At 40.4% G+C, this 26,407-nt stretch overlaps 1 protein-coding gene across 2 annotated transcripts in view; it reads left to right on the forward strand.

The window, feature by feature from the left end:
* Nucleotides 1-26,407, forward strand: part of RELN (reelin) — a 297,550-nt gene that overhangs the window by 198,196 nt on the left and 72,947 nt on the right. For both annotated transcript variants that reach the window (XM_075081418.1, XM_075081419.1), the window contains exons 20-26: nucleotides 2,697-2,933; nucleotides 8,628-8,820; nucleotides 11,460-11,572; nucleotides 19,012-19,149; nucleotides 19,727-19,913; nucleotides 24,012-24,217; nucleotides 25,893-26,064. In XM_075081418.1, the coding sequence (XP_074937519.1) occupies nucleotides 2,697-2,933; nucleotides 8,628-8,820; nucleotides 11,460-11,572; nucleotides 19,012-19,149; nucleotides 19,727-19,913; nucleotides 24,012-24,217; nucleotides 25,893-26,064 (1,246 nt within the window). The remainder of the gene's footprint in view (nucleotides 1-2,696; nucleotides 2,934-8,627; nucleotides 8,821-11,459; nucleotides 11,573-19,011; nucleotides 19,150-19,726; nucleotides 19,914-24,011; nucleotides 24,218-25,892; nucleotides 26,065-26,407) is intronic.

A 26,407-nucleotide genomic window follows, 5' to 3' on the forward strand; every position in this document is an offset into this window, starting at 1 on the left:
TGACTGATTTTAATGAAGTTTAAGATAGAAATGCTGTAAATTATACTGATGCCAGAGATCTTTTTTTGCTTTTTGAGATTAAGTATGAAACACTTAATTTCTGTTGTTCTGACAGGGCAAAGAGCTAAGCACAACATACACAGGTTAGAAAGGTTTTGCCATGGGATATGTATACTCCATTCTGGGTAGATAGAAAAATGATAGACATACAAACCTGAAGACAATGCTGGCAATAATTATGATGAAGAACATGAAGAAAGCTTCACCTTTTCATATTATGTTGTCTGAAAATATCAGCGTTTTTGGTAACATAGATGGACTGCTGCAAAGTTTGGCAATCAATCTGTATCCAGAAATTTAATTAATCTTCAGTCATACAAAAAATAATTACACATTTAATGTTCTGCTGAAAAGGTGCATTTAATCTGCTAACATTTGACAGCTGCATTTTTCTTCTGAGCAGAACAGCGGTGGCTTTTCAATATTAGGTATGCGCATAGCTTGAAAGAATGAGATCAGAGCAAAGGTCTCCCAGCTGGTTTTTAAGAAATCTAATGGTAGCTGGTAATATTAGTAGGAACACTTTTCTTTTCTGCAGCAGAAAAGTCATTAGCAAGAATCTCCCTCCCTCTCCATCTATCTCGAGCAAATCAAAGCCAGACAGGAGAAGCTGTTATAACTGGAGATGTAGTCAGGTTCTGCATACTAACGTAGGTGCCATATACAGTGGTTTACACCAATGTTTTTAAATTGTGTTTGCTTAATCCTCTGGGATGAGAAATTTATTCTAACATGTGTTAAATACTTTTACATCCAATAGATGTATCAGTGGTGTATGTCATGATTTAGGATTTTCTGTAAATTACTGTCAGTGAGAATTAGTGTCCACATGGCCAAGCTCATGAGAGTTAAGAGTAAAAGGGAAGGTGCAGGCATCAGAGACAGCCACCAGCAGATAAATATGCCCAGGATTATAATAGAGCATTAGCTCACACAAGTGCATAATCTGGATGCAGTTCTCCTCCTAGCCAGGCTACCAGCTTTCCTCAGGTTCGCCCTAGTGAACCATGGAAGACCACTGCTGCCTTTTAGCATCACTAGTGATTTTGTGGCATTTTTGCCTTTAAAAATTGACCCAAAAAGTTGTAGAGTTGATGCTTATTAGGGAACCTTTGGTAGAAAGAAAGTCCTTGCAGTTTATTCACGTGCCAGAGAGTAATGGAGCTTGGTCTTTCTCTTAGAAGAGCATGAGATCATTCAAGCATGTTTATTTGAGCAGAAAAAGAAACGTATCTGCCATATATAGTACTGCTGGTCCCTTGCCACAGGGACACAGCAGCCATCACCTCTGGCTGTCCCTCGATGCTGCTTTCTCCAGCCTGTGATAGGCAGAAAGAGGCTCCTAGAAATGCCAGCCAGGACTTTTTAAGTGCTTCCCCCTTGTTTAGCCAAGCTGTTTGACTTTTTCTTGCTAATGGATTAATATACTCTTATTTAAAATTAATTGACATTAAACAGCAGTATTATAGATTTACACTTTACAAGGACAGTTTGGCAAGTCATTTTTAAGAGTGTGGTTTTGCACTGAGTGCTGCTAGCAGAAGACTGTTTCATACACACAGAACAAAACATTACAGCAGGCAGCTTAGAAAGCCTTAAATCTGGAAAAAAAACCTTGGTGCTAAAGTATAAAATGATGTTTCCAGTTTACCTGATTTGTTATTTTATCCACATTTCCTCTAAGAGAGAAAGAAAAATATTAGCTACATAATGAGCTTGCTGAAAACTCTTCTGCCAGCCAGTAGTTGTACACCAATGGAGACAAATGTCCCTGTTGTCAGTCTGTTTCACAGCTCACGTGTGTTGCGTGGGGCACCATGGTCCTGGTGATTTATGGAGCTTTCAAGAAAGTGGTGTTGCTGTGGCAATTAATGCATGCTCCCTGCTGCTGTAAATGATAATTGCTCCTGGTAATTAGATATTGCTCTTGATTTTTTTTGCAGTTTGCCAATTATAGCTTTGTTGACGTAGCTGCCATGACAAATCAGGTGACCTTGCATACCAGGAGAGGTGCCTGGGACCCACCTCCAGTTGCATCTCTATGCAATGGCAGAAGTGTGTGCCATAAGACACTGCACATAATCTCTCTGTCTGACAAGATGAATCTTTCCCACTTTGAACGTGGCAATTTAGAAGGATGGGTCCTTCTAGAACAAGAGCAACACGGGCATGATGTCAGAGCTGTGCAGAAACAAGCACAGATGATAAGATGCAGCTCCAGATCAGGATAAAATTCACTGAGTTTGACAAAGTGGAGCTGGAATTTGTAAATCTTTGTCAGCTGATCATCCCTTTGGCAGTCTAAGCCCCTGGCCTACAGCTGGGTTTCAGATGGAGAGCATTCAGGTTTCTTCTGGCAAGCAAAAGCAACTATAAAATTTACCGAGAGCTCCACAGTAGCAGCAAAGTTTACAATAATGGTGCCTTTTGCACACAACTGTCTTTCAATAAATACATTGACTATTCCCATGTCCCTGTCACTGGTACAAGCTATACCAGTAAGTGCTAAGGTATTTGTGGGCTGAATTTAGCCCATGATTTTTAGGATCAGTAAGAAAAAGATAACCATAAAATACATACCTGTGGAATTATACAAACAGTGGAACTTTCAATAATAATTTTGTTTTGTTTTCCAGGATAATTTCAGTGGAGCTGCCTGAAGACGCAAGACAGATTGGCATTCAGTTCAGATGGTGGCAACCGTATCACTCTTCTCAAGGCGAAGACGTGTGGGCGATCGATGAAATTATCATGACCTCTGTGCTTTTCAATAGCATCAGTCTGGACTTCACCAACCTAGTTGAAGTCACACAGTCTCTGGGATTCTACCTGGGAAATGTTCAGCCCTACTGTGGACATGACTGGACTCTTTGGTGAGAAACATGTATTGATTTCTGTTCTACTTTTATTTTCTTTGTCTATTCATCCTCCTACGAGCCAAGTGATTTCTGCAAATGAGTCTTTCTGGCAGCTATTCAGAATAACTGTGTCTCTTCCTCACATTATGAACAAAAATACAGTCACTAATCTAATTGCAATTAGCAGTAAGTTTTTACACCCCACTGCACAGAGATTCTTTCCCCAGAAAATATTTAAAGAATACCCTAATAGAAACAATTTAGAAAATGTTCATAATCTTCACTTAAAATTCAGTCAGGTTAATATGGGTATACAGGTTATGAAATAATCTGTTAAGTAGAGACTGAATATTTTGTAAGTGATGTTCCGTTCTGTTTACATAGCATTAGATTACACTCCAAAAGGGAAAGGCAGCAGAATGTTGGTAGAACAATATTAGTCATTTGTAGTTATTTTGCCTGGGACTGTATCCATTTAGTCATTTACACCATGATCAGCATTATAACATACTGCAATTATGCCTAAAATGTGCTGTGTATTTAGAAACAAAAGCAAGAAAACATCACTGGCCCCAAAGCAAAAAAAAAAAAAAAAGGCAAGAAAAGAAAAATAAGTGGAAAAAAAAGAAAAATAAAATTTTGTTAGGACTGTGTAGAAATAAGCTCTTTTAGTAAAATGTTAACCTGCTTCAAAAAAGTTAAATTCTGGGGTACATAAGTGTAACATTTGGAATTAATACAAGGGAAGATCAATTTAATCTCTATGTTTTGATTAAAACTAAATAACAGTTTCACAGTAGTCTGATCAACGTATAAACCCAGTATGGCTTTAATTGGCATAGATATATTTATTTGGAGAAAGTACAATCACAGTAATTATAGAAAACCTCAAGAAAATATAAATAATTTTAGCGTCCCCATGGGCACTCAGAGAAACACTGCTGGAATTTTATTAACAAGTATCTCTGAGCAACCTGATTTGACTTTCTGATCATCTGTCAAACTAAAAGGAGTTGGCTTAGCGGTAGGAACAACACCAAATGTGTTCTAGTGGTGATAATGAGGCACTAGAAGCACCATTAACCACTTTAATAAGGACAAGGAAGGTACTCGCTGCTCATTAAAATGAGACAACATGTTAGGGCTCAGAGTGTTTGCATCTTCTTCATCAAAGAGTTGGAATGAAAGCTCTTTAATGACATTTTTTTCCCTCTGTTCTTGCAGGACCAGTTTATCATGGGGAGGCAGGTAGATTATTTAAGATAGCAGAGGTTCCTCTTTTCCTATGACTTCAGACCAGGATCAAAATAATAAACACTAAGCTAAATTCTTCATCCCATATATTGGCCAGGATTTGTAGTTATAGTACAAATGTTGAACTTTCCATGCATCAAATAAAGAACTGAAGCCTTTGAAATATTTCCTTGCTATTTATGTGTAAGTATTTTTCATTATCACTGGAAGACATGAACTCTATCCTTCACTGACCTTGTTTCTCTCAAGGGAAATTTTTAAACTTACACAAAGTCTGTACAAATGGCTGCTAGTTAAATTAATTATTGTTGGCTTTTCCCAGCTGTGAGTCCATTTGGTTCTCATTTTCTAACTCATGACTTTCTATGAGCAGAGTTTCCAGTAGCACTGACACCATCCTCTTGAGAGAAGCCTGACAACTGCTTTTTCATTAGTAGAACTATGGTAACTATGCTATAAATCATTTTACAGGGTGTCATCCCAAGGCCCATTTTCACTGAATTGCCTTTAATTGTCTATTAGGCCTCCATTTCTGCCTCAGAATCTGAAATATTTATCCTTAAAATTGGGGAAAACTGATGAAGGAGATTTTTATTTTTGAAGAAGGATGTTGTTCTTTCCAATATCTGACTACATTAAGAAAAGAGAGGTTTGTTGACATACATATGTTTTGAGTTAAGGTGGTTTTTGAGTGGCTCATAATAGTCTATATCAGGAACAGTCACTTGATTTGATTGTAATCATCAACATTTGGTTTCAGATTGGTTCTTAAACTTTATTACAGCAAGTCTATTGAGTATACTGAAAGGACTGCAGAACACTTTTTAAAGGAAGTGTTTGATGATGTACTTTAATTCATCACTTCTCCAAAACGCTCATACACAGGCAAGGTTTTGACCCACATGCTTCCGGAGTGCTATTTACAGCCACTTGCTGAAATGCATTTAAGTATTGATAAGGACACTAAAACTTTTTTCTTTTAAATATTCATCTGGACACAAATAAAAGAGCGTTATATAAATAAACTGTCTTCAGTCAGATTATGACATTATGATCTAACTGAATGTTACGGACAATAGTGTCCTACTGTTCCTGGAGCAGCCTGGGGGAAGACTGTAAATTTGGCACATAACAAACTATACTTATGGAGCAATATAACAGTTGCCCTACATCAGCTTGATAGTTTACCCATGCTTATAAAATGTTTTATCTTTTAGTTTAATTATTACTCTGTATCATGCAGAAAGTTTCTTTCAGGTAATTGACTTAATTAAAATTTATTAATATGTTTAGGAATTATTTACTGAAGTAGGTATGATGTGATGTATAAAGACATAAACATCCTGCCTTTGATGGAAGTGGAGCTGGGGCTGGCATGAGCGTTTGGCCATCACATCAATATTCTCAATCAATGCAACATCACAAAATTGTCTGCATCCATGTGGCTTTTCAGTATTCCTGAATGTACCGGCCTTGAAAACATGGTAACTCTGGGGATCCCAGAGCAGTTTGGAGCAGCGCATATTGGCTGACTTTGGCTGTGATATCATTCCCAGAAGTACCAATTAGCTGGCAGTGCTTAGAGGGAGAGCGATTGTTCTGAGGGCACCTATGGGTATTGTGTTCCTGCGCCTCTGCAGGTCTAATTATATATGCGGTAGAAACCAGCTCACAGCTACGTATTTATACAAAAATGTAGCCTTTGCATTCTCATTTCTGAAGATTTTTTAGTTAATTATTGTTATGCCAGGGACATTAGTCTGTCTTTTAAAAAATCTGGAAACATATTCCTGATGCGTGACTCCCAGAACAAAGAAAATATTTGGTATTCCACGAGAAGAGCATACCCCTAAACCACATACACAGGAGAGCTGGAAAGTGAAGAAGGAGCAAGGAAGGTGGAGCCCCCACCTTTAATGCTACCCTTGTTCAGCTGGAGGCAATTTGTGGACGATAAAGGATTTTGTGAACCCATAATGTGATTTCCTCCCCTTAAAAGAGTTTCTTATGGAGCATCACAGATCATCTTCATCTCCTCACTAGCTTCCTTTTTCACATTTCTTTAATATCCATTTTAAAGAGCTGTTTTGACTTTAAAACAATGCTTGTTTAATGTACTGTGTACAATATCCAGTGGCTAAGTTATTAGATGAAAATGAATACTAAAAGTGTTTTAATCATGACCTGAATGCCATCAGTAAAAAAGATCTGAGCTTAAGATTCTTTCTGATTTTACACCAGTAATATTGAAAAGAGGGAAATTTTGTGGAGACAAAGGCAGAATGAAACATTCAATTCTTTGCACATACGCTGAGCACCAGTCCTTCACTTTTCTTCCATCACTTTGGGGAAGACATCTTCTGGGCATATGCTTCATCAGACTGTTTATTTTCAATTCTTTTATTCTGTTCAGATGAGCTTTAGGTAACTGTGATGTGTTGTGCCTGGGTTTCTGTGTGCAATGCCAAATCATTTCCAAATCATTGCTTCCTATAACTTTCAGCTGATTATACTGCACATGGCTGACTGATACCTGAAGAGCCTAGTTATACTGGCACAGATTTCCCAAGAGGGCTTCAGTAAAACTTTGATTTCCCACATCAGCCTTGAAATTTCAAGCTACATTGCAGAAATTAAAACTACGTTAAACCAAGTCAGCTTTAACTTTTAAATTCGCTGGGTTTTGTAATTTTGAAAAGTACAAGATAAAGTTTGGGAGAAAAATAAATTTGGACATTATCCAAACAAATTCTTCTGAGGTGCATTCAGTTCTAATCATGAAGCCACAAACTGACTGCTGACAAGTGTACATTATACCCTCTGCTCAACTTAAAATTATCCTTCCCATTGAGAAGAAAAACACTGACAGCAGTGACTGAAAGAGCAAACAGCTGAGATACATTTTTCCAAAGCAATGTGCTGCCTTCTGGTCCAGTTGTCCATGACAGTGCCCCAGCAGCAAAGGGAATGTCCATCCACAGTCTGTTCATGGTGCTGATTGACATAGACTAGGTAGTTTCATATGGTGCCATGAGTTGGATCATCCCTTAGGAAATGAAGTCACAGAGAGCAAGGTCAGAGAGTAAAAAGGAGCCTGGACCTTAACTTGTGCCAAGTAACAGCAATATGATGTTAGCTTTCAGTAATTTCTTCTAAAGCTTTAAGGTAGGATGCTGAAATTTATAGCTTAACTGCTCTCTCTGGAAAGGACACTGTAGAAGACAGTGTGGGTCAGGGAATTAATTTAAAAGCGTGCTAAGTAGCATTGACTTGTATTCCTAGTCCTTCCAGTGACTTCATCATGACCTTGAATTTTACAGGTGTAGAAGCTAATGTGTTTTATTGTAGAGTATTGAAAGATTAGGATTTCTTATGATGATAAACTGTAACTCCCTTGACCATAAGGGCAACCTTGAACTAGATTATTCTCTTCATCACCACTGTACTGAATGTAGCTTTTTATTTTTGCATGATTTGCAGTGATTCTCTTTAAAAAGATGCAACCCCTATCCTAAATTGTTCACATTTAAGAACAGTCTTAGCAAATGTTGAAGCTGAAAGGACTATAGTACTTCTGAAGACACTAACTAAACATCTCAAACTAAGGAGAGGGAGGCAATTTTCATGCTACGTGAACTTTAAAACATTCTGCTTTGAAAGCTGGTGTGCAGGATTCAAAGTTTAAGCTGTTATTACTTTCTCCTTATACCTCTCCTGAATTTGATTTTTTTTCCTTTTGAATATTGCATAGAAGAAAAACCTGCATTTTAACTGAAAGAACCTTGTAATTTCAGACTATATATTGTGTTACCATGTATGTGATAACTGGGTACCTTGTATCATATATGAAGATTGGTGTGTTCCAAACATTAACACTGATTAAACTATCTTCTCCAGTCCACTGGATAATATAACTCTTATATCAGTACATCCTGCAGAAAAGAAGCTGAGGATAGGCGATATAAATTCTGAAACAGTCAAAAGTCAGTGAATGCATTGCATATAGAATCACTTGAAAAATCAATGGAATGAAAAGTAACAAGAATATTTTAAACTAAATGCAGTGTATCTTTACTGTCCAGTGTTTGAATGAAATTACAGCTGTTACTGTGACATGACCTTAGGCAATGGACACACCTGGGGGATGAACCTTCTTTTTATTGTTTTTTTTCCTGTGTTATCCTTTGCTTGATCCTATCGTGATCCTTAATACAAAGAGTATATAGTAAGAACTAACAGAATAATTCAGTGTTTCACACTCTGAGATACTTCAAGGCCTTCCTGGTAATTTGCAGATGTACCAAGAGAAAGATGCTTCTGTGCATGGTCTCATCCCATGTGCTGATCTGCAGAACAGAGAAAGAAGCATCACTGTATTTAACCCAGAACCATTCATAACATTCCTTTCTGAGTTGTTCTGGGGATGGATCCTGATTCTTTCCTTACATTTCTCAGTTTTACAGGAGATTCAAAGTTAGCGTCTAGCATGCGCTATGTGGAGACTCAGTCTATGCAGATCGGAGCTTCATATATGATACAGTTCAACTTGGTGATGGGCTGCGGTCAGGCATTTACTCCTCATATGGACAACCAGGTGAAACTGGACTACTCCACCAACCATGGCCTCACGTGGCATCTTGTTCAGGAGGTGAGACTGGCAGCGAGGACTTTTGTCTTCCATAAACTCTGTTCATACAAAGATCATCTGAGATATACTTGTGACATTGGACAAAGGTGGATGTTTTCCTCATTCCCGTTTCTATAAATTAATTCTCAGTTGGAATCAGTCAAAATGGCAAATAGAAGTATTTAAACTGTTTTTCATTATATTTGGAAGAAAGGTATCTGAGACCCTGAAACAGAAAATTGTGACAGGAATGGACCAAGTCTGAGAAAAGAACTGGGGCACAGTTAGACAGAGCTAGAGAGTAATGGCTGAGATCTTTCCTGTGCTATTGCTTTGTTTTTCAAAGCAAAATGCGTCTACTGTTTCCTGGCATTTAAATGGATAGAAATTCTTTCTGCCCTTGTGCGCAGCCATTTCATAAATGGAAAGTGCATTCCTCTGGGGGTTTGTAATGTAGAGCCTTTCATCTCCCATCCCTGGTTCAAACACAGTCCAGGGCTGTAATGACTAGCTGTTTCCCCGTCTCTGCTAGAAGTGCAAATAGCAGTGTTGGCTGCTATTTCCCCACGTGGCTCAGCCCTGTCTCAGCACAAATGCGAATAGCACGTTTGGCCGTAATTTGTGCTTTTGTTTTCCCTCTTGGATGGCAAGCTGGACTTCCCCTGGCCTCAGGGTGAACTAACCAAGGTCCTTTGTCTGCCTCCAAGCAGGTTCAGAGGGAGTCAGGGAACTTGCCCTGGTGCCTTTTCATTGCCTGCTCTGTAGGTTCTCAGATGGATTTGAAAATCCAGTCCCGCATCTTCTATGAGCAATGAAAGTATTGCCCTCTTACCTTTTGCCATGTTGTGTTTCACCATGTTTACTTTGGTGGGCAGAGTAGAGAAATAGCAATAACTGAATTCTTAAACTGTACAAATCCAAGTAATGCTTTCTTTACCTTAAACAGAATTCAGAGGAAAGCTATAAATACTGTATTTCAAATGATGTTCATGTCTTTTATATCTAGCAGGCATCATCATGGTGTCCAAGAATAGTTCCTAGTGGTGGGTGCTTGGGGTTTGTCAGTCAGTGGAAGATCAGTTGACTTCCGATTTTAGTGCTCCTTTCCGTTCTCCGTGGAGCTGAGTTCAGAAAGAAGAACTTGCAGCCAAATGATTTTTCTTACACCACCCATGTTGCTGTGATAAAAGAGCAATAGAGGTTATTTGTAGTATATTTCAAGGATGTAATCTGGCAAATACACAAAACTTTGATTAAAATGTTTGAAAGTTTTGTTTGCTTCTCATGGACTGATCAGATCCCATTTTATAAAATCTTTTGGGGGAGATGAATCTATGAAAAATGCTTGAAAACTGCTGGAAAGAAATTAAGCTTTTAGAAAATCTACTGAAAAAAATAAAACTGAATAAGCTATCAGATTTTCATTTAATATTCTTAGATATTTGAGCAATAAATTTCTCTGTAAAATAATATATTCTGCCCTTCCTATTTAATATATAACTATTACTACATAATTTAAGTATATTAATATTCTTAGTTGTTTTAACTACTGTATAGTATCAATGCTTTATTTTAGTTTCATCGCAGTCAAAATATGCTACTTGCATGGGCAAGTGTCTGTCCCAAAGGTCCCCCATGTGCCTGACAATCTAGATGGGGATGAGCACAGCAGTGAACACCAAAAGACTCTTGGAGAGGTGGGGACAGTCAGTCGGAGCCATGTTGGGGCATTAGTGGCAGAAGGGACTCTCTGAATGGGTAGCTAGAAAAGGAACGTATAGGTTGGTATTAATGTTCAAGCTCTTTACTAATACCTTATTAAAACCATGGCACAGAAGTTTTGGGTGCTCTTCGAGCAATATATAAATAAATGAATGGAGTATTGCAAAAAATGGAGTAACATGGGAAAGGCAGGTCCAGAAAACTGTATGAGGCTGGGAAAATGGACTGTGTTTGTATTTAATATAAAAATGTGACAACAATCAGATTTTCTGAAAAGAAAAAAAGAAAATTTTGGGAATAGACTTCTCTAGGAATCTGAGTTAAATACAGGAAGAATCACAGAAGCAGGAAGGAGGAATCTACACCACTTGCTGTAGGTGTCAAAGGTAGTACAGCTGCAGAGCATAGTAAGGGCCTCTGGAGGCAACTTCAGTAGACCGTGTTTGGGTGCTCCTGCATGGCTCTGGCCATTCCTACTGCTGCTCCCCACTGCAGATGGAGGGAGTGGGGAGAGCCAACACCCCCAGGCCTCACAAGTAGTTCTTTAAAATTACTGGTATAATGGTCTGGAGGTCACTTTTTTAGACTTATTCCTCAGTGGCCTTGTAGACTTACTCCATAGTCAGCACTAGATTCTGGGGTGAGAACAGTAAAAGAATGAGCTAGACATCCTCATGGAGGGCAACAAAAAATTACTAGTCACTAATGCCAAACATACCTCTTTAAATGAGTCATATGGTTTTCTCCTATCCTGAATTGTACTACTGTTAGTTTTCTGAGAAAGTTTTTTGATCATACCAGGGTTTTTCTGCTTCTGGGTCTTTTACTGCAACATCTGGACCTAGGTGAGCTCCTGGTTCCATGAATGTTTAACTCTCACTTCTGTTCCCAGCTTTGCCTCAACATTAAATCTGTTTTCTGAAATATTTTACTTCAAGGAATGTCTTCCCAGTATGCCAAGCTGTCAGGAGTTTACATCAGCAAGTATTTACCACTCCAGTGAATTTATTCAGTGGAGGAGAATCACCGTCCTTTTACCACAGAAGACTTGGTGAGCAATTTTTTTATTTTTTTTTAGGGTGCAGATAGTTCATCTACTTTGATATTACTATGACAGAGATCAAGTCCTCTGTAGAGGACTCTGTACTCAAGCCAGTTGGTGAGGGGTGCCAGCATACCGGGGCTGACCCAGTTGCAGGTATTTAACATAAGAGGCCTACCTTACATAACTAGAGAGTAAAATGTTGGTGAAGTCACCAGAAACTATTGTTTAGGATTGTTTTTAATACACTCTGTGACTCTTCTAATAAAGTTCAGACCTTTTCAAAAATAGTGGTGCTTGTCTGTAAATGGCCCACTGGAGGAAGCCTTTATTTGGATTGTTAATTTTTATTTTGCACATTCCTTATTGTTTACATCTTCAGACCAAAGCCTTGTATAAACAATAACTAGTGATTCATTTCTGGGAATTTTTTACCTCTTGTTTCTTTTTATAGCATGTCTTCAAAAATAACATTCTCTTCTGCAAAAAACAGCAACAAAAATTATCAGAAAGCACTACCCTATTCATCTTATTCTAATCAAACTTGTTTTGCCTGCCCTAACATTTTTTACTAGATTATTTCTTCCATTGTTTATTTTAAAAGCTTTATTATAACATACAAATAAAGAGTCGTCATAAATCTCAAGAATCTTAAGGGCTTCCTTCATTTTAGAATTAAAGTTTTCCAATTAGAGTTACACCTTGCTTATGTTTGACCTGAATCCATCACAGCAACTGCAATGAAAGCTTGCTCAGATTAACTTATCATTGTATTTTCCTGACTTTCTTCATTTTTCTGCACTCTCCATGGCTTCAACACAACCTGTTTCTATCAAACACCTCAGGATCATACCTTCTTGCAACATACTGGCCATTTTTACTGTACAGACAATATTGAGAATTTCATATTTCCAGGCAAAATATCGGGGCAGATATTGAATCCTTAAAGTGTATCAGGTCAGATAATACCAAATGGCACAAGTAAGTCTATGAATAGCTGCTTTGTAGTTAGATTATAATGTACTAAATGCCGTTATGTGCCACCAGCTGTAAAAGCTGTGTCTTACAGAGGCACTTAGGAGCTTAAAAAGCGTCTACAGTTTTGCAGGATATACTCCAAAGTAGGCTGTTATTTTAAAATTTATTTATAAGATATATACTGTATTCAAAATTATTATTATACACTGTATAAATTATGTTAATACCAATTTGTGGGGTTTTTTTTCTTTAGGGTCTAATAATTTTCCTCAGCATATGAGGTGACAGAAGCAAATAATTCCATTTTAATGTAGGAGACTGTGGGGAAAAATTATGATGAAATAATAACTGGGTTCCTGTTTTATGCTGTGCACAAATCGTAAATATTTCCCAATCTTGTATCTGAAGGGATTCCCGTCTGTTAGCAGAGTTTTGTTTGCAATTAAGGCACAAATTATCACTGAACATTACTTTGCTCTGCATAAAACACTTCTTCAGTATGACTGTGTAGCGCTGCAGAATAATTGGGGTGAAGAGGAAGGATGGCTGCATGTTCCCCTCCAAAAGCAATCCAACACACCACACATCTCAGCTGCTCTCCTTCTTTTTTCCCCTTTCCACCAGCGAGGAGCAGACTGAGAGCTCAGTCGCTCCTTTGGGTTGAGATTGGGAGGGGATTTTTTTCACATTTTTAAAGCACACATACCAATAGGGGGCAAGTTTCTGCCTTTAGAAACCTGGGGGTTACTGGTGAACATTTGACATGCAGAGCTCCTCCCCCGGGCTGGCCACACAGAGGGGATCATCCTGGGGGCTGGTAGCAAGTATGGTCCATAGGGCTCCTCCCTCCCTCACCCACACTGTGCTGCAACAATCACCCATGGGTGAAAACTTAGTAATGACCAGGAAAACCAATGCAGAGGGTGAGAGGCAGGTCTGCCTTCCCAAAACCAGGGTGAGGGGTAGGGCACTCCGGGGCCCTTCCTTCTGACTCAGCCCCACAAGACAAGGGCTGCCAAAAATACAGCCCACCTTGAACTTAGAGCTCAGGGAAACAAACCACTTAAACGAGGACTCAGGACCAGGGCCTGAGGGCTTGTTAGACTTGCTCTGGCCCTTGGTAGCCTCAACATGCCCTCACACCCCTGCACACCCGTGTTAGGATTGCCAGAGCTTTTATCCCTGCGTGCACAGCCCTTTGCTGAGGGTTTGCACCTTGGGTGCATAGGTAGTGGCAGGCTGTATTACTGTGCTCATGCAGCCAAAAAATTGTTCATAACAGCACCTATTTCTCTTGTAAAACTTTCTGGGTGTGCTGGTATTTCTGCACATCTGTAGACGATCTGCATCTGGCAAGCATGAGTATACAAGATCCCTGTGTTATCAGGATTTGGGGTGTTAGGAAATATGCTGCAACAGTGAGACTTGTATTGGAGAAATGAAATGTATGCACCTGCTTGCTGAAATTGTATTGTACTTGAACTGAACATTCCTAACACTGATGAAAATTAATTTCAATTTTATGGGAGTCATTTACATATGAACAGGCCTTAATGAGATACAAGCAGCTGTCAGTTGCTGACTTCATAAACAAATCAACACCTAATGACTGAATAAGAGTTTCAGGATAATTGGGTAAATGTAATTATGGTAACTCAGAAAGTAGCAAATATAATTTTATCAGCTACAAATTTGCATTAGATCGTTAGGTTTTTTAATAGCAGGAGAGAAGAAAATGATTTTATTTTAAATCACATATCTGAAAAATTTTATAACAGAAGGAACATCATTTAACTCACTGTACATCTGGGACTCACCATGATTTCCTTGTGCTTATATAAAATGTCACAGAACAACAGTGACTTTTATTTGACATCAACCTGACTTAGATATAATGTGATCAGAAAGCCAGATTGCCTTCCAGTAGCATAAAAAGAAAGGAAGAAATACAAGGAACTGGGGAGGTTTATTTTGCTTCTAGTAAAACAGTTTGATAACTCCTTGATACTGCACTTCCCATTTGACTAGATGTCCAAATGGTGACTGTCCAGAAAGCCAGTATTTTATCACTGAGAATGCAGCTGACACTCAGCTCCTTATTCTCTTTTCTTAATTAACATGGCTTTTTAAAATTGTTGATTACCATTTTTAACAGCATAATCCTCTTAAGCTGTTGTTACCTTGAGGTGCAGAGCAGCCTTGGAAAGCTTTCAAAAACAGCAAGCAGGACTGGCTCTTCAGTGGTGTTGCTTTTGCAATTGCAAATTCAGCCTAAGTTGCATTTTCCCTCACCCAGAGAGGAATCTGAATCTAAAAGGAATCACAGGTGGTTGCCTGACGCCGTGTGATAGTGGCCCCGTTTTCCACATGCCCACCATGACCTCTCTGACGGGTGGGAAGGCGAGGGCAGCCCCTCGCCCTGCTGCAGCTCAGGGGGCGTGGGATTCCCACAGCAGCAAAGCTGTCCCCAGGGGAGAGATCTCATTGTATTCAGCTGAAAATAACCCTGCCTGCTAGGATGTGGCTCCCTGGGGACTGTCCCCAGCCGTCCGGCTGATGCACACACCTCCGTTTTAGCCGCATGTTCATCTTCTGTCGGCAATGCGGCTCCTCCCTTCCTCCCCTCCCCTTAAATGAGGGAAACAAATCTCCTGCCATCACTGCATTCATCTGGGGAAGCTTCTAAGTAACAAGCGGAGCTGAGGTCACCCTTAGCTTGACATGCAGCCAACATCTGAAACTCAAGGAGGAAGACGGAGCTGCCCCAGCAGCATGCAGCTCTGTGCTCTGCTGCTTGCAGGGTGACAGTCCTTCACAGCCAGGCAGCTCCCTGCATCAGGAGGAGGACGATGAGCTTATCCAGGGAAATATTTTGCTCAGGTGGAACCCATGCAAGCCCCTGTGTCAGCTCTGTGCCTTGCAGTGTGGGCCCAGCCCTGGGAACAGCCCCACAGCAGTGCTGCAAGGGAGTCTTCTCAGCAGGGTTTCAGGTGCAGTGCTCCCCTGGGCAGAGAGGTGTACCTTGTTAGTACCCAGGGGTGGGCTCTCCCCACTGTTTGTGTAGGGTGGGTGTGAGCCCCATGCCCCAAAACCAGCTGTGATGCACCCACACGGCAGCTCTGCAGGGATGTTTGCACCCAGTAGTGGTTGGGGAAATGTCCAAGCAGCACCAGGAGTTGTGCTCAGGGGGCACCACCACTTGTTGGGCACCAAGGGACTTCCACGGGATGTCCAAATGTCCCCTGTATCACTGTAAATCCCCCCCTAATTTGCTGTAAACACCCCTGGAGCTGCAGACTCGCACACCTCACCTCTACCCACACACCTCTCTAACAAAAACCATAGCAGCCTGGTCGTGATGCTTTCCCTCCTGTCACCTGGACAAACAACATGACACAATTTTATTGTGCTGAGAGGTCATGGGGGTTTTTTTGTCTGCTATAAAAGCTTTCCTTGGTTTCACTATTGTTATTTTCCTCAGTGCACATGAGAGTTAACACCAGTCATTACTGTTTTTCTGAAGCACACAGTCTGTCAGGGTTCTCTGTGGTGCCATTGATGCTCTGTAGCGAACGTGAACACCACCACTGAGGTGATGCGCTGGCTTCAGAGCACTCAGAAAATAAACAGTAAATAATTGTGGTGAATTGTGATAGGCACTGTCCATTGTGCCTATGCGAAGTCTGCGTGCAGATTACTGGCATTGTGCACTTCTAATGGATAATTCATAGCTCTTGTAATATAACCCATCAATACATTATATCCTCAGGGAGTATTTAATCGGCAGATCTGCCCCCACAGATTAGTTCTGCATGCTGTAAAAATGCTTACAGTATTTTCAATATAAAGCAGATATTTAAAACAGACAACAAGGATCATTTCAATTAAAAATCAATTCCTTAGGCAGCGTCACTTGTTTTTTTAAAGAAATTAAAAATTGCTATTCTAAAAATTTCTCCAAGCATGTGCTAAACCAAACTTTGTATGCTTGCAGCATGCAACTGGATGTTTAAGTGCACTGCTGTACTGTCCATTTTAGCTGCACAGACCATCTCTATACATTTTTCCACTTCCATACATGTGAGCAGGTGGCTCAGCCACCTTTACAGTATTCATTTTAAGAGGTCATTCTACAATTTTTTGGAGGGGAAGGATTGTTTCTTAAATTAGAGTAATAGCATTTTATCCCATGCTATCGTACTGTAGCCATGTGGCTCAGAAACAAGCTCCTACTTCTTGTAGCCACCTCCTGCTTCTCATCCTTAGCCCACCCAGATGGCCCTTGGCCAGGCACAGATCTGCCCCAGTTTAACACCTGATTTTTAATTCTCTGCAGTCAGCCTTGCTTTCCCTGTCCATCCCCTCCACAGCTCTGTGACCCAGCCTCAGTGCCCACATTGCCCACACCACCCCTTTGCTCCCAGACTCGTCACCCAGCCGACACAGCATCTTTTGCTCCAGCGCAATTAATGATTTCTTTGTTTCACTTCACATGCAGTATTTTTTTCTTAATCTTATTCTAGCATGAGCATGGAGTGGAGGGTCCCTGCGCCCACGAGCTGGGTGCTGCCACTAGCCCACGCCTGTAACCTGTTGGATGTGCATGGGTTACAGGGCAGCTTGGAAAGGCTGGACAGTGACAAAAATTATTCTTCTCATGATTCAGTTTCTTCTTGGGCCTTGCTTTCTGAATGTGGTAGATGTCAGGCTAGGTTTGGCTAGCAGGAGTCACTCAGCATGGACAATGTCGATATCACATTGGACAATCTCCTAGAGGGTCAACATCAAGCAATTTTTTAATAGATAATGTTACCTGACCCCACCATAATAAAGAAAAATAAAGCTGTTGAAGAGGAACTAACTAACTGACTAGAAAGGAGAAACTACAGCAAGGTTTTCTGCTTGAAGAATATTACAAACACTGAAGACTATTACAATCGAGGTTTAACAAGGCCAAGTGCCGCGTCCTGCACTTGGGTCACAACAACCCCATGCAACGCTACAGGCTTGGGGAAGAGTGGCTGGAGAGCTGTCTGGAGGAAAAGGACCAGGGGGTGCTGGCTGACAGCTGCTGAACATGAGCCAGCAGTGTGCCCAGGTGGCCAAGAAGGCCAACAGCATCATGGCTTGTATCAGGAATAGTGTGGCCAGCAGGAGCAGGGCAGTGATCGTGCCCATGTATTCGGCACTGGTGAGGCCACACCTCAAATATTGTGTTCAGTTTTGGGCCCCTCACTACAAGAAGGACATTGAGGGGCTGCAGCGTGTCCAGAGAAGGGCAATGAAGATGGTGAAGGGTCTGGAGAGCAGGTCTGATGAGGAACAGCTGAGGGAGATGTGGTTGTTTAGTTTGGCAAGGAGGAGGCTGAGGGGAGACCTTATTGCTCCCTACAACTACCTGAAAGGAGGTTGTAGTGAGGTGGGTGTTGGTCTCTTCTCCCAAGTGACAAGCGATAGGATGAGAGGAAATGGCCTCAAGGTGTACCAGGGGAGGTTTAGTTTGGATATTAGGAAAGATTTATTTGCTGAAAGAGTGGTCAGGCATTGGAACAGGCTGCCCAGGGAGACTCCCGGTGGTGGACTTGCCATTCCTGGAGGTGTTCCAAAAACATGTAGATGTGGCACTTCAGGGCATGGTTTAGGAGACATGGTGGTGGTGTGTTGATGGTTGGACTTGATCTTAGAGGTTTTTTTCCAACCTTAATGAGTCTATATCCAGAGCTTATTTATCTATAGGTAAGTAATCTAATCCAATGATTCCCTGCCACAAACCTTGGGTGTTATGGATTTTGTCTGAGTAGCTGGCCAAGAGCAAGTTATTTGCAATATGGGAAGAAATAGGTGCTATGAAACAGGATCTTTGTCAAAAACTGATGATCTTAATGTCACCAGTGATATGTAAGCAAAATCTATTTTAGAATCATCCTGACAAAAACAAATTTCTGTATCCAGAAAAACCCAGTCACCTACTGAATGCAAATAACCAGTATTCAAAGGGGAGAAATGCTTACTCTCAAGAACTTTATTTTAATAGAATTGACTTTTTAAAATAATAAATATCAGAAGAAAGTTTTTTACACAACTTATAGCCTGTTAACTGTGACCAAAATATAAAAATCAAAGTCACACTGTAGGGCCATCTTTCTAGTTTTCCATCCTTGCATCCTCAAAGACTTGGCACACAATAAAAATCTAATAATATACATTGCAGTTTATCTTAAAATAATGCACTAAGTCCCTGTAACACCCCTGCAGCCTTCCTCATAAATGTCATTAATGACTGGAAAGTCCATTATATAGCCCTGTGCACCTAGTGGCATCATCTAGAAAGTTAATTTGGTTGTGACAGTCTTTGCAGGCTGGCCTGTGATTGTGGTATCAACTTGCTTTATTTTTTACAGTTACATTTGATCTTTTTTCTTACAGTTGTGTAAAGAACCATAAATTAAAGCATTGTTATTGGTTTTAAGGTCCAGTGCCACACGTTTCCGCTGGAGTCAGTGCTACTACACAGCCCAGGATGAATGGGCTTTAGACAACATCTACATCGGACAGCAGTGTCCCAACATGTGCAGCGGACACGGCTGGTGCGACCATGGTGTTTGCAGGTATAAAGCATTTGCCAGTTCCTCTTAAAAATGGTCTTCCAATACCTCAGGTATCCTATTATTCTGCACACTATTTTTTTCTGTTGTTCTTATTTTTAGATTAAACATTAAAAAATAAAAGCTCTGTGAGGGGTTAGGCCATTCAAGCAACATTAAGAGCCGGTTGCTCCACACCTCTCTGTGGGTGAATCCATACCCCTGGCAGATCCAGGCACAGGAAGAGCTTTCAGTGGCACAGAGCTGCCCTGCTGCAGGTGTCCTGGTGGGCCCTCCAGGCCTTTGCACAAGGACCCAGGGACCCAGTCAGCACTGCTTGGCACCTGCTGATTAGGGGTAATGCCAAGGGCACAGACTACTGCCTGCCAGCTTTCTGGACACCACAGGGTTTTTTCAGAAATAAGATATAGCTTTTTTCCATTATCCAGTTATTCGAATTTGTTTCCAGGATCCAAAAATTCCAATCCCAGAATGATTTGTTATTTCACATCTAATTTTAAAAGGTCAGTGCACCACCTTAAGTAATTGCCTGTGTCAAATAATGCCTTTAAAAGCTTGTTATGTTTATGCTTCCTTCCAGGTGTGACTCAGGGTTTCGGGGTACTGAATGTCAGCCTGAAAATCCCCTTCCTTCGACTGTCATGTCTGATTTTGAAAACCCAGACAGCCTGAAAACAGAGTGGCAGGAAATTATTGGGGGAGAGATCGTCAAGCCTGAAGAAGGCTGTGGGGTCATCTCATCTGGCTCCTCACTCTACTTCAGCAAGGTACTAATGAGGGATGGGAGACTGAGAAAGGCACGTAATGTGGGCTTGAATGGAGCATGATGTAGTTACACGGCAAAGAAAAGGAAGGTGGCAGAAAGCAGCACACAGTGTAAGTGCATTAAACTGCACAGCTGTGCTCCGCAGGTAAATAACAAAGCAATCAAAAGACCTACGGAGGGACACATGCATTATGTATTCAAGGAATATGAGCTGAAATAGAAGGAAGTAAATCGCCAGTGTGCTGGGAAGTGTGTACCTTCATACTGTCTTAATTGTGCATTTTCTGTTTTGAGACTCTGTTCTTTCTCAGCAATCTCCAGTTCTTATTTGTTTGTTCTGTACTGTTCTCTGTGAGGGATGGAGAAAGGTCGGCTTTCCAGGGGACAAGCAGCTTAATTTGAGGTCACAGGACAAAAACTAGTGAAAATCCCTCCAGACTTTTATAAAGTGGTTAGCCTGTGGGAGGATACTCTTTTGTATAAATTGGATACTCTGCAGACAAAAATAATAGAGCAGGGAAAAGATATAGGGAATTCTGCTAATTAATAGCAATTATAACTAAAATAAAAAGAGATCTTTATGACCAGATGTAAGATTATGGGTTGTAATCACAGATTTTTTTATTATTATTGTTGCTCCTCATGTCCAGTACTGGGTTTTGTTTTCTTCTTAATTGGAAGGAATAGTATAAATGCAGCTATGTGCTTCTCTTTTAAAGGTTTGATCAAACTGCCACTGCTGTCATGAGAGCCAGATTAGTCCCAGAAGAATAACTCAATATGCAACGCTGTGTAATTGTGTGTTGTTTACCTCATTACAAAAATCTAACCCATCAAATAATTTTCAGCACTCCTACATAGTCTCACATCCAGCTCCCCTGGAAATGCAGCTCTGCACTGAAAATTTCATAATAGACTAATCAGTATAACTAGCTAATTGTGATAATTGGATTTTTTTATATAATTGTCTTCTCTGTTCTTTCCTTCTGGCTCAGTACCTTATGCCAAGTTTCTCAAAGTAGTTTGCTAAATTAGAATTAACCTGCTATGATCTTTCTTCTGATTTCTGCTAAGGAGGAGTGAAAACCTAATTTAGAAATTCTTAGCTTCTTTCCATTGATCTCTAAGGGTTAGGTTATCATTCATTTCTTGAGTAGAAGCAGTCTGCGTGCCATCAACAGAAGGTGACTTATTTAATTTCTGTTCAGATCTTTTTCAAGGCATCTAGTGGCCATGCTGCTAGGAAATAAAAAATTATTTTTATAGTTGCCCAACAGTTCTGTATTGTTTTGGGAGCTCATATTCACAGGCTCAATTTCTATGCATTTGCTCAAATAGCCACTTTTTATTTGGATGTCTGATGTTTACTGCCATAATCAATTACTACTGCCAGAATTAATGTCGGCTTTATTCTGCCAACCCTCTATCTTTTGGTTTACAACTCATTTTAATCAATTGTAGGTGTGTTTGCAATACAGAGAGCTTTCAATTACCCCCTGCAGTTCCTCTGGGGTTTTATGTCACTCATGTCCTTTCTCAATTAACCTGGTTCTGTAGTTAACCCTTTGGCAGGCACAGCTGCTGTGGGGTGGAGGCACGGAAAACCTACCTGGAACAGTTTTACAGTCAGACCTTGATCCACTGTGGGTCAGTATGTTGGGTATCCTCAGCCAGACAGGACCTACCTGCCCCTGGGACACCAAGAGTGTTTGCAACTTTATTATCCATTACTACTTTGATTTGATGATCATCATTTAAAATTGCTGTGGTCTCCAAAAGAAGCTGTGGAAACAAACTGCCAAGAGATTATCAGTGTCACCCTGGCCAGAATTATCCATGTGGGGCTGCACTGGGAAGCTTGGGGCTGCACCCAAGACTGAGCCCATCTCACTGTCACAGCACCTTCCAGGAGGGCTTTACTTGGCTGGGGACAAACTAACAAATAAACCAAAACAGCAGGCATAATTCAATAGGACTCTAACCTAAGTGAGATTTTTGAGGGTCAAAGGTTCATGTATCATCTTACTAAAAAAGATAGATCATATTTTAAATTTCAGCTCATAAATCTTGATACTTATGTCCAATTAGATCATGCCACTTGCTTATCTCAAATTTGTCTGGAAGTTTGTCAGGAGGATTGTGGATGTACAAGTGAGAGACAGGGAAAAACATAAATTTTACTTAAAACATAAGCATCATTTTATAACTTAGCCAACGTTTTTCTTTTTGATACATTTTTTGCTTGGAGGTGGTCAGAAACCCATGACATTTTAGGGAATTAAAACCAGTAGGTGTGGTGCCAGTTCTGCTCCATTTTGGGGGGCGGTGCCAGATTGCAGCTACTTTTAATGAATGCAGAGGTATGATTCATGCGTTCCCTCTCCAGCTGCACTTATGTGGCTTTGCCCTACCTATAACAGCACGGCGCTGTGCTGGGGCAGGGCTGTGCCAGGCATGGGACACGTGGGTCACCTCTGCGGGGACACTGCTCTCGCCCCATGTCCTGCCTTGCTGCAGGCAGCTTCATATCACATATCAGCATCTTGTAGGCTTGTTGATGTGCAAGCCCACAAGCTTGGCCTCAAGCAGCAGGACACACTGGGAAGAGGGGAATAGGATAATTCCAATTACAATAAAAGGCTCCTAAACCTTAAAACTTTTTTTAGCTGAATATGCTCCGCCTTCCTTTGCCAACATGCACAAAGTGACCATGTTACCCACAGTGTCAGAGTCCAAGAGCTCTTTCCTTCTAGAAAGCGAAAACATCCTTTGAAAAGGTGTTCACTAAATTTTATAAAGCTATTTTTTTCTCTCAGCCATGCTCAGGCAAACATGAAACCAAATCCTCAGGTTTTAGCTGAGAGACTCCTGATTTACAAGGCTTACTAGAAAAAGAGGATAGTATTGTGTAGAAACAAATCCTATTCAGGTGAGGTATGAAAGGAAAATGCCTCTCCCTTGTTCTCATGTAGGAGATGGGCTTCAAGCAACAGGTATTATAGGGGCAATAATTTCAGATGACCAGGAAACCCTACACAGTGCAAGATTTGACTGGGGAAATGAGACATCAGAAATGTCTTTTTGCTGCTTTATGCTTTATCATTAAAAAGCTGAATGCTTAACAACTTAGCCCCAGCTGGTTCTGGATACCCAGAGTCTGCTCTTTGCCTTCCAAAGGTGCTTGGCACTTGAAGGAATGAGATTAAATAGTAGTGTTGAAACTGTGCTGTGAAGTAACACTGTGTGTTGAAATGTAGTAATAAAACTGCTTGTGGAATCACACCAGAGTGATTATGACATAAAATATGGACAAGCAAAATCACTGAAAGACAAAAAAAGTCATGTTAACACAACATTTGACGTCCTCCATGTTGTGCAATTTTCTACGCAATATTCATCTGTGCTTGACTTTATGTCTATTCATAGTGAAGGTGTCATAATGAAGTCCAACAGCATCATGGCTTGTATCAGGAATAGTGTGGCCAGCAGGAGCAGGGCAGTGACCATGCCCATGTATTCGGCACTGGTGAGGCCACACCTCAAATATTGTGTTCAGTTTTGGGCCCCTCACTACAAGAAGGACATTGAGGGGCTGCAGCGTGTGCAGAGAAGGGCAATGAAGATGGTGAAGGGTCTGGGGAGCAGGTCTGATGAGGAACAGCTGAGGGAGATGTGGTTGTTTAGTTTGGCAAGGAGGAGGCTGAGGGGAGGCCTTATTGCTCCCTACAACTACCTGAAAGGAGGTTGTAGTGAGGTGGGTGTTGGTCTCTTCTCCCAAGTGACAAGCGATAGGATGAGAGGAAATGGCCTCAAGGTGTACCAGGGGAGGTTTAGATTGGATATTAGGAAAAATTTCTTTACTTGAAAGGGTTGTCAGGCATTGGAACAGGCTGCCCAGGGAGACTCCCGGTGGAGTCACCATCTCTGGAGGTATTTAAAAGACATTTGGATGTGGTGCTTAGGGACACAGTTTAGTGGTGGACTTGGAAGTGCTAGGTTAATGGTTGGACTCAATGATCTTAAAGGTCTTCTCCAACCTAAATATTTCTGTGATTCTATATTTAATATTATTTTCCCCCCTCTGTTCTTTGTATTGTAGGCTGGAAAAAGACAGTTGGTAAGCTGGGATTTGGACACTACTTGGGTGGATTTTGTCCAGTTTTACATCCAGATAGGAGGAGACAGTTCTTCATGCAATAAACCAGACAGCAGAGAAGAAGGTGTGCTGCTGCAGTACAGCAATAATGGCGGTATCAACTGGCAGCTACTAGCAGAAATGTATTTCTCTGACTTCAGCAAACCCAGGTATAATTTTGGTCTAAATTAAATCCATACTGCATCAGCTCTTTAAAGGAAACTATTTCTCAATTTATGAAAACATGAATAATATTTTCAAGTTATAATACTTAAAAGCCATCATTACGTGGAAGCTTTTCCAGGCTGCTACAGTAAACCTCTGTCACCAGGAATGAAAAATCTAGTGAAAGCAAGCCTTGAAAAAACTGCAGAAAAATATAAAGTTTCCAATCACTCACCTCCCATGTGAAACATGACAAAAATGCACAAAAGATGAGCAAGCAAACACAGAACTTGTGCAAAAGAGATGTAGATATCTGCCATTTCCTCTGACTCTTGTTTCAGACCTGATGTCACACACAATGAAAACTCCTTTAAAGAAATTTTTAAGGAGAAGAAATCATGTTCAGCATCTCATATTTGCTGCAAGATAGCTTGTTAGTGAAAAGTTTAATTACATTTGTCTGCATAGGTATTAACATGATTTCTATTACCTGCAGTTCATGTCTTTCTATATGTAAATAATTTTATCTTCCCATCTTGTCATTTTTTGCATTGCAATGAACAACATTTTCAGAAGGACTTCTGTAACTCAGCAAACTGTCCTTTTCTGAAGGTGATCTAAGCACTTGAAAGTATAAAGACATTGAACTTTGTTTAGCCTCTACTTTGTAAAAATTACAGGACATATCCAACAAAGAAGCTACATTCTGATGAAGCTACAGCTTCATCACTGGGACGATCTAATACATTATTTTTAGACAAAACATTTGCCTTTCTGAGTAACCAAGAGTGATGATCCTTACTGAATACGGTCCAGATCTTATTTTCCAATTCCTTATTTTCCAACACATAGATCTAGGAATCCTCTGGAAAAGAAGGTTCCCTGTAGCCCTGAACAATTCCTCCACCTCTCTCTGCCTAACCAGCAAGTGAAGCAGGGTCTGTGGTACAAAACACGTGGTATAAAGAAAGAGTACACAAAGAAATATATGCATAAATGCATACATGTAAGATGCCTGAAATAGGACTGAACCAGTAACTAAATATTGTTCTTTTTAGCATAAGTATGATTAGGTTTGAAACTTTAACTTTTATTTAACATCATTTTTGTAAGGTGTTTCCTAAGTTGAACACAAAGCAAACTATCTGAGAAGACCTGAAGTTCTTTTATGAAGATCCATAGATGCGAGGGCTGAAATATTTTTATCCACAGCAGAAAACTCTGCTACAGAATCTATGGCATTGTAATAGAAGGATGCTTTTGTCTACAAATAAGACCAACCAGCAGAAGAGAATGAGAAATTAATTTTGCCAGCATATTTCACTATTACTTGCTGGCATCCGAAGAACATTAAGACTTGCTGAACATGGATCAGCTGAACAGCTTAATTCAAAGCTGAAGAGTTCAAATCAGTTCCTTATTGTGCTAGGCAATATACTAATAGAGAGTAAAAATAGTCATTGTCTTAAAGAGTTTACATTCTCCACAGACAAGAAGGACAAAGAAGGCTTCTTGATATGCAGTGTATAAATAGGTATCCAGATACGTAGAGGATTTCTGAGAACTTCTACATGTACGATAGATACTGGCTTTCCTGCCTCTTTTGCCTGTTCAGGGGCATTTCTCCCATTTCTCCACAAACTGTGTTCCCTAAAGTTCTTCTGAATTTCTGTTTTTCAGGTTTGTCTATCTGGAGCTGCCAGCTGCAGCCAGGACACCTTGCACAAGGTTTCGCTGGTGGCAGCCTGTGTTTTCAGGGGAAGGGTATGATCAGTGGGCCATTGATGACATCATCATTTTGTCAGAGAAGCAGAAGCACATCATTCCCATTGTTAATCCCACTTTACCACAGGTAATAACAAAAGCAAGCTGTGGCCATCCCCCCCCAAAACAGGAACCATCCTCTCTGTTAGTAGACTTTTCTTTGAATGTAATTTTCTTTGAAAATATTGCATGCATTTAAAGAAACACCTGTAGTGTTTGTAGCTGTGCCTCTCTGGGTGGGGATAACCTGGATCTTATCACAAAACCATCAGGCTCCTAATCTTTGTGACAGAGGATGTAATTATGTATCTCCTCAAAAAGTCAAGACAGAAATTTTGGAAATTACATTTTTTTGAAAATGACAGAAAATACAATTTACAACATTTGAAAGTTGATAGTTTTGGAAATTATTCTGAAGTCACACTTCAAGG

The sequence above is a fragment of the Phalacrocorax aristotelis genome, chromosome 1 (assembly GCF_949628215.1).
Source record: "Phalacrocorax aristotelis chromosome 1, bGulAri2.1, whole genome shotgun sequence".
In the NCBI taxonomy this organism is placed as follows: Eukaryota; Metazoa; Chordata; class Aves; order Suliformes; family Phalacrocoracidae; genus Phalacrocorax; species Phalacrocorax aristotelis.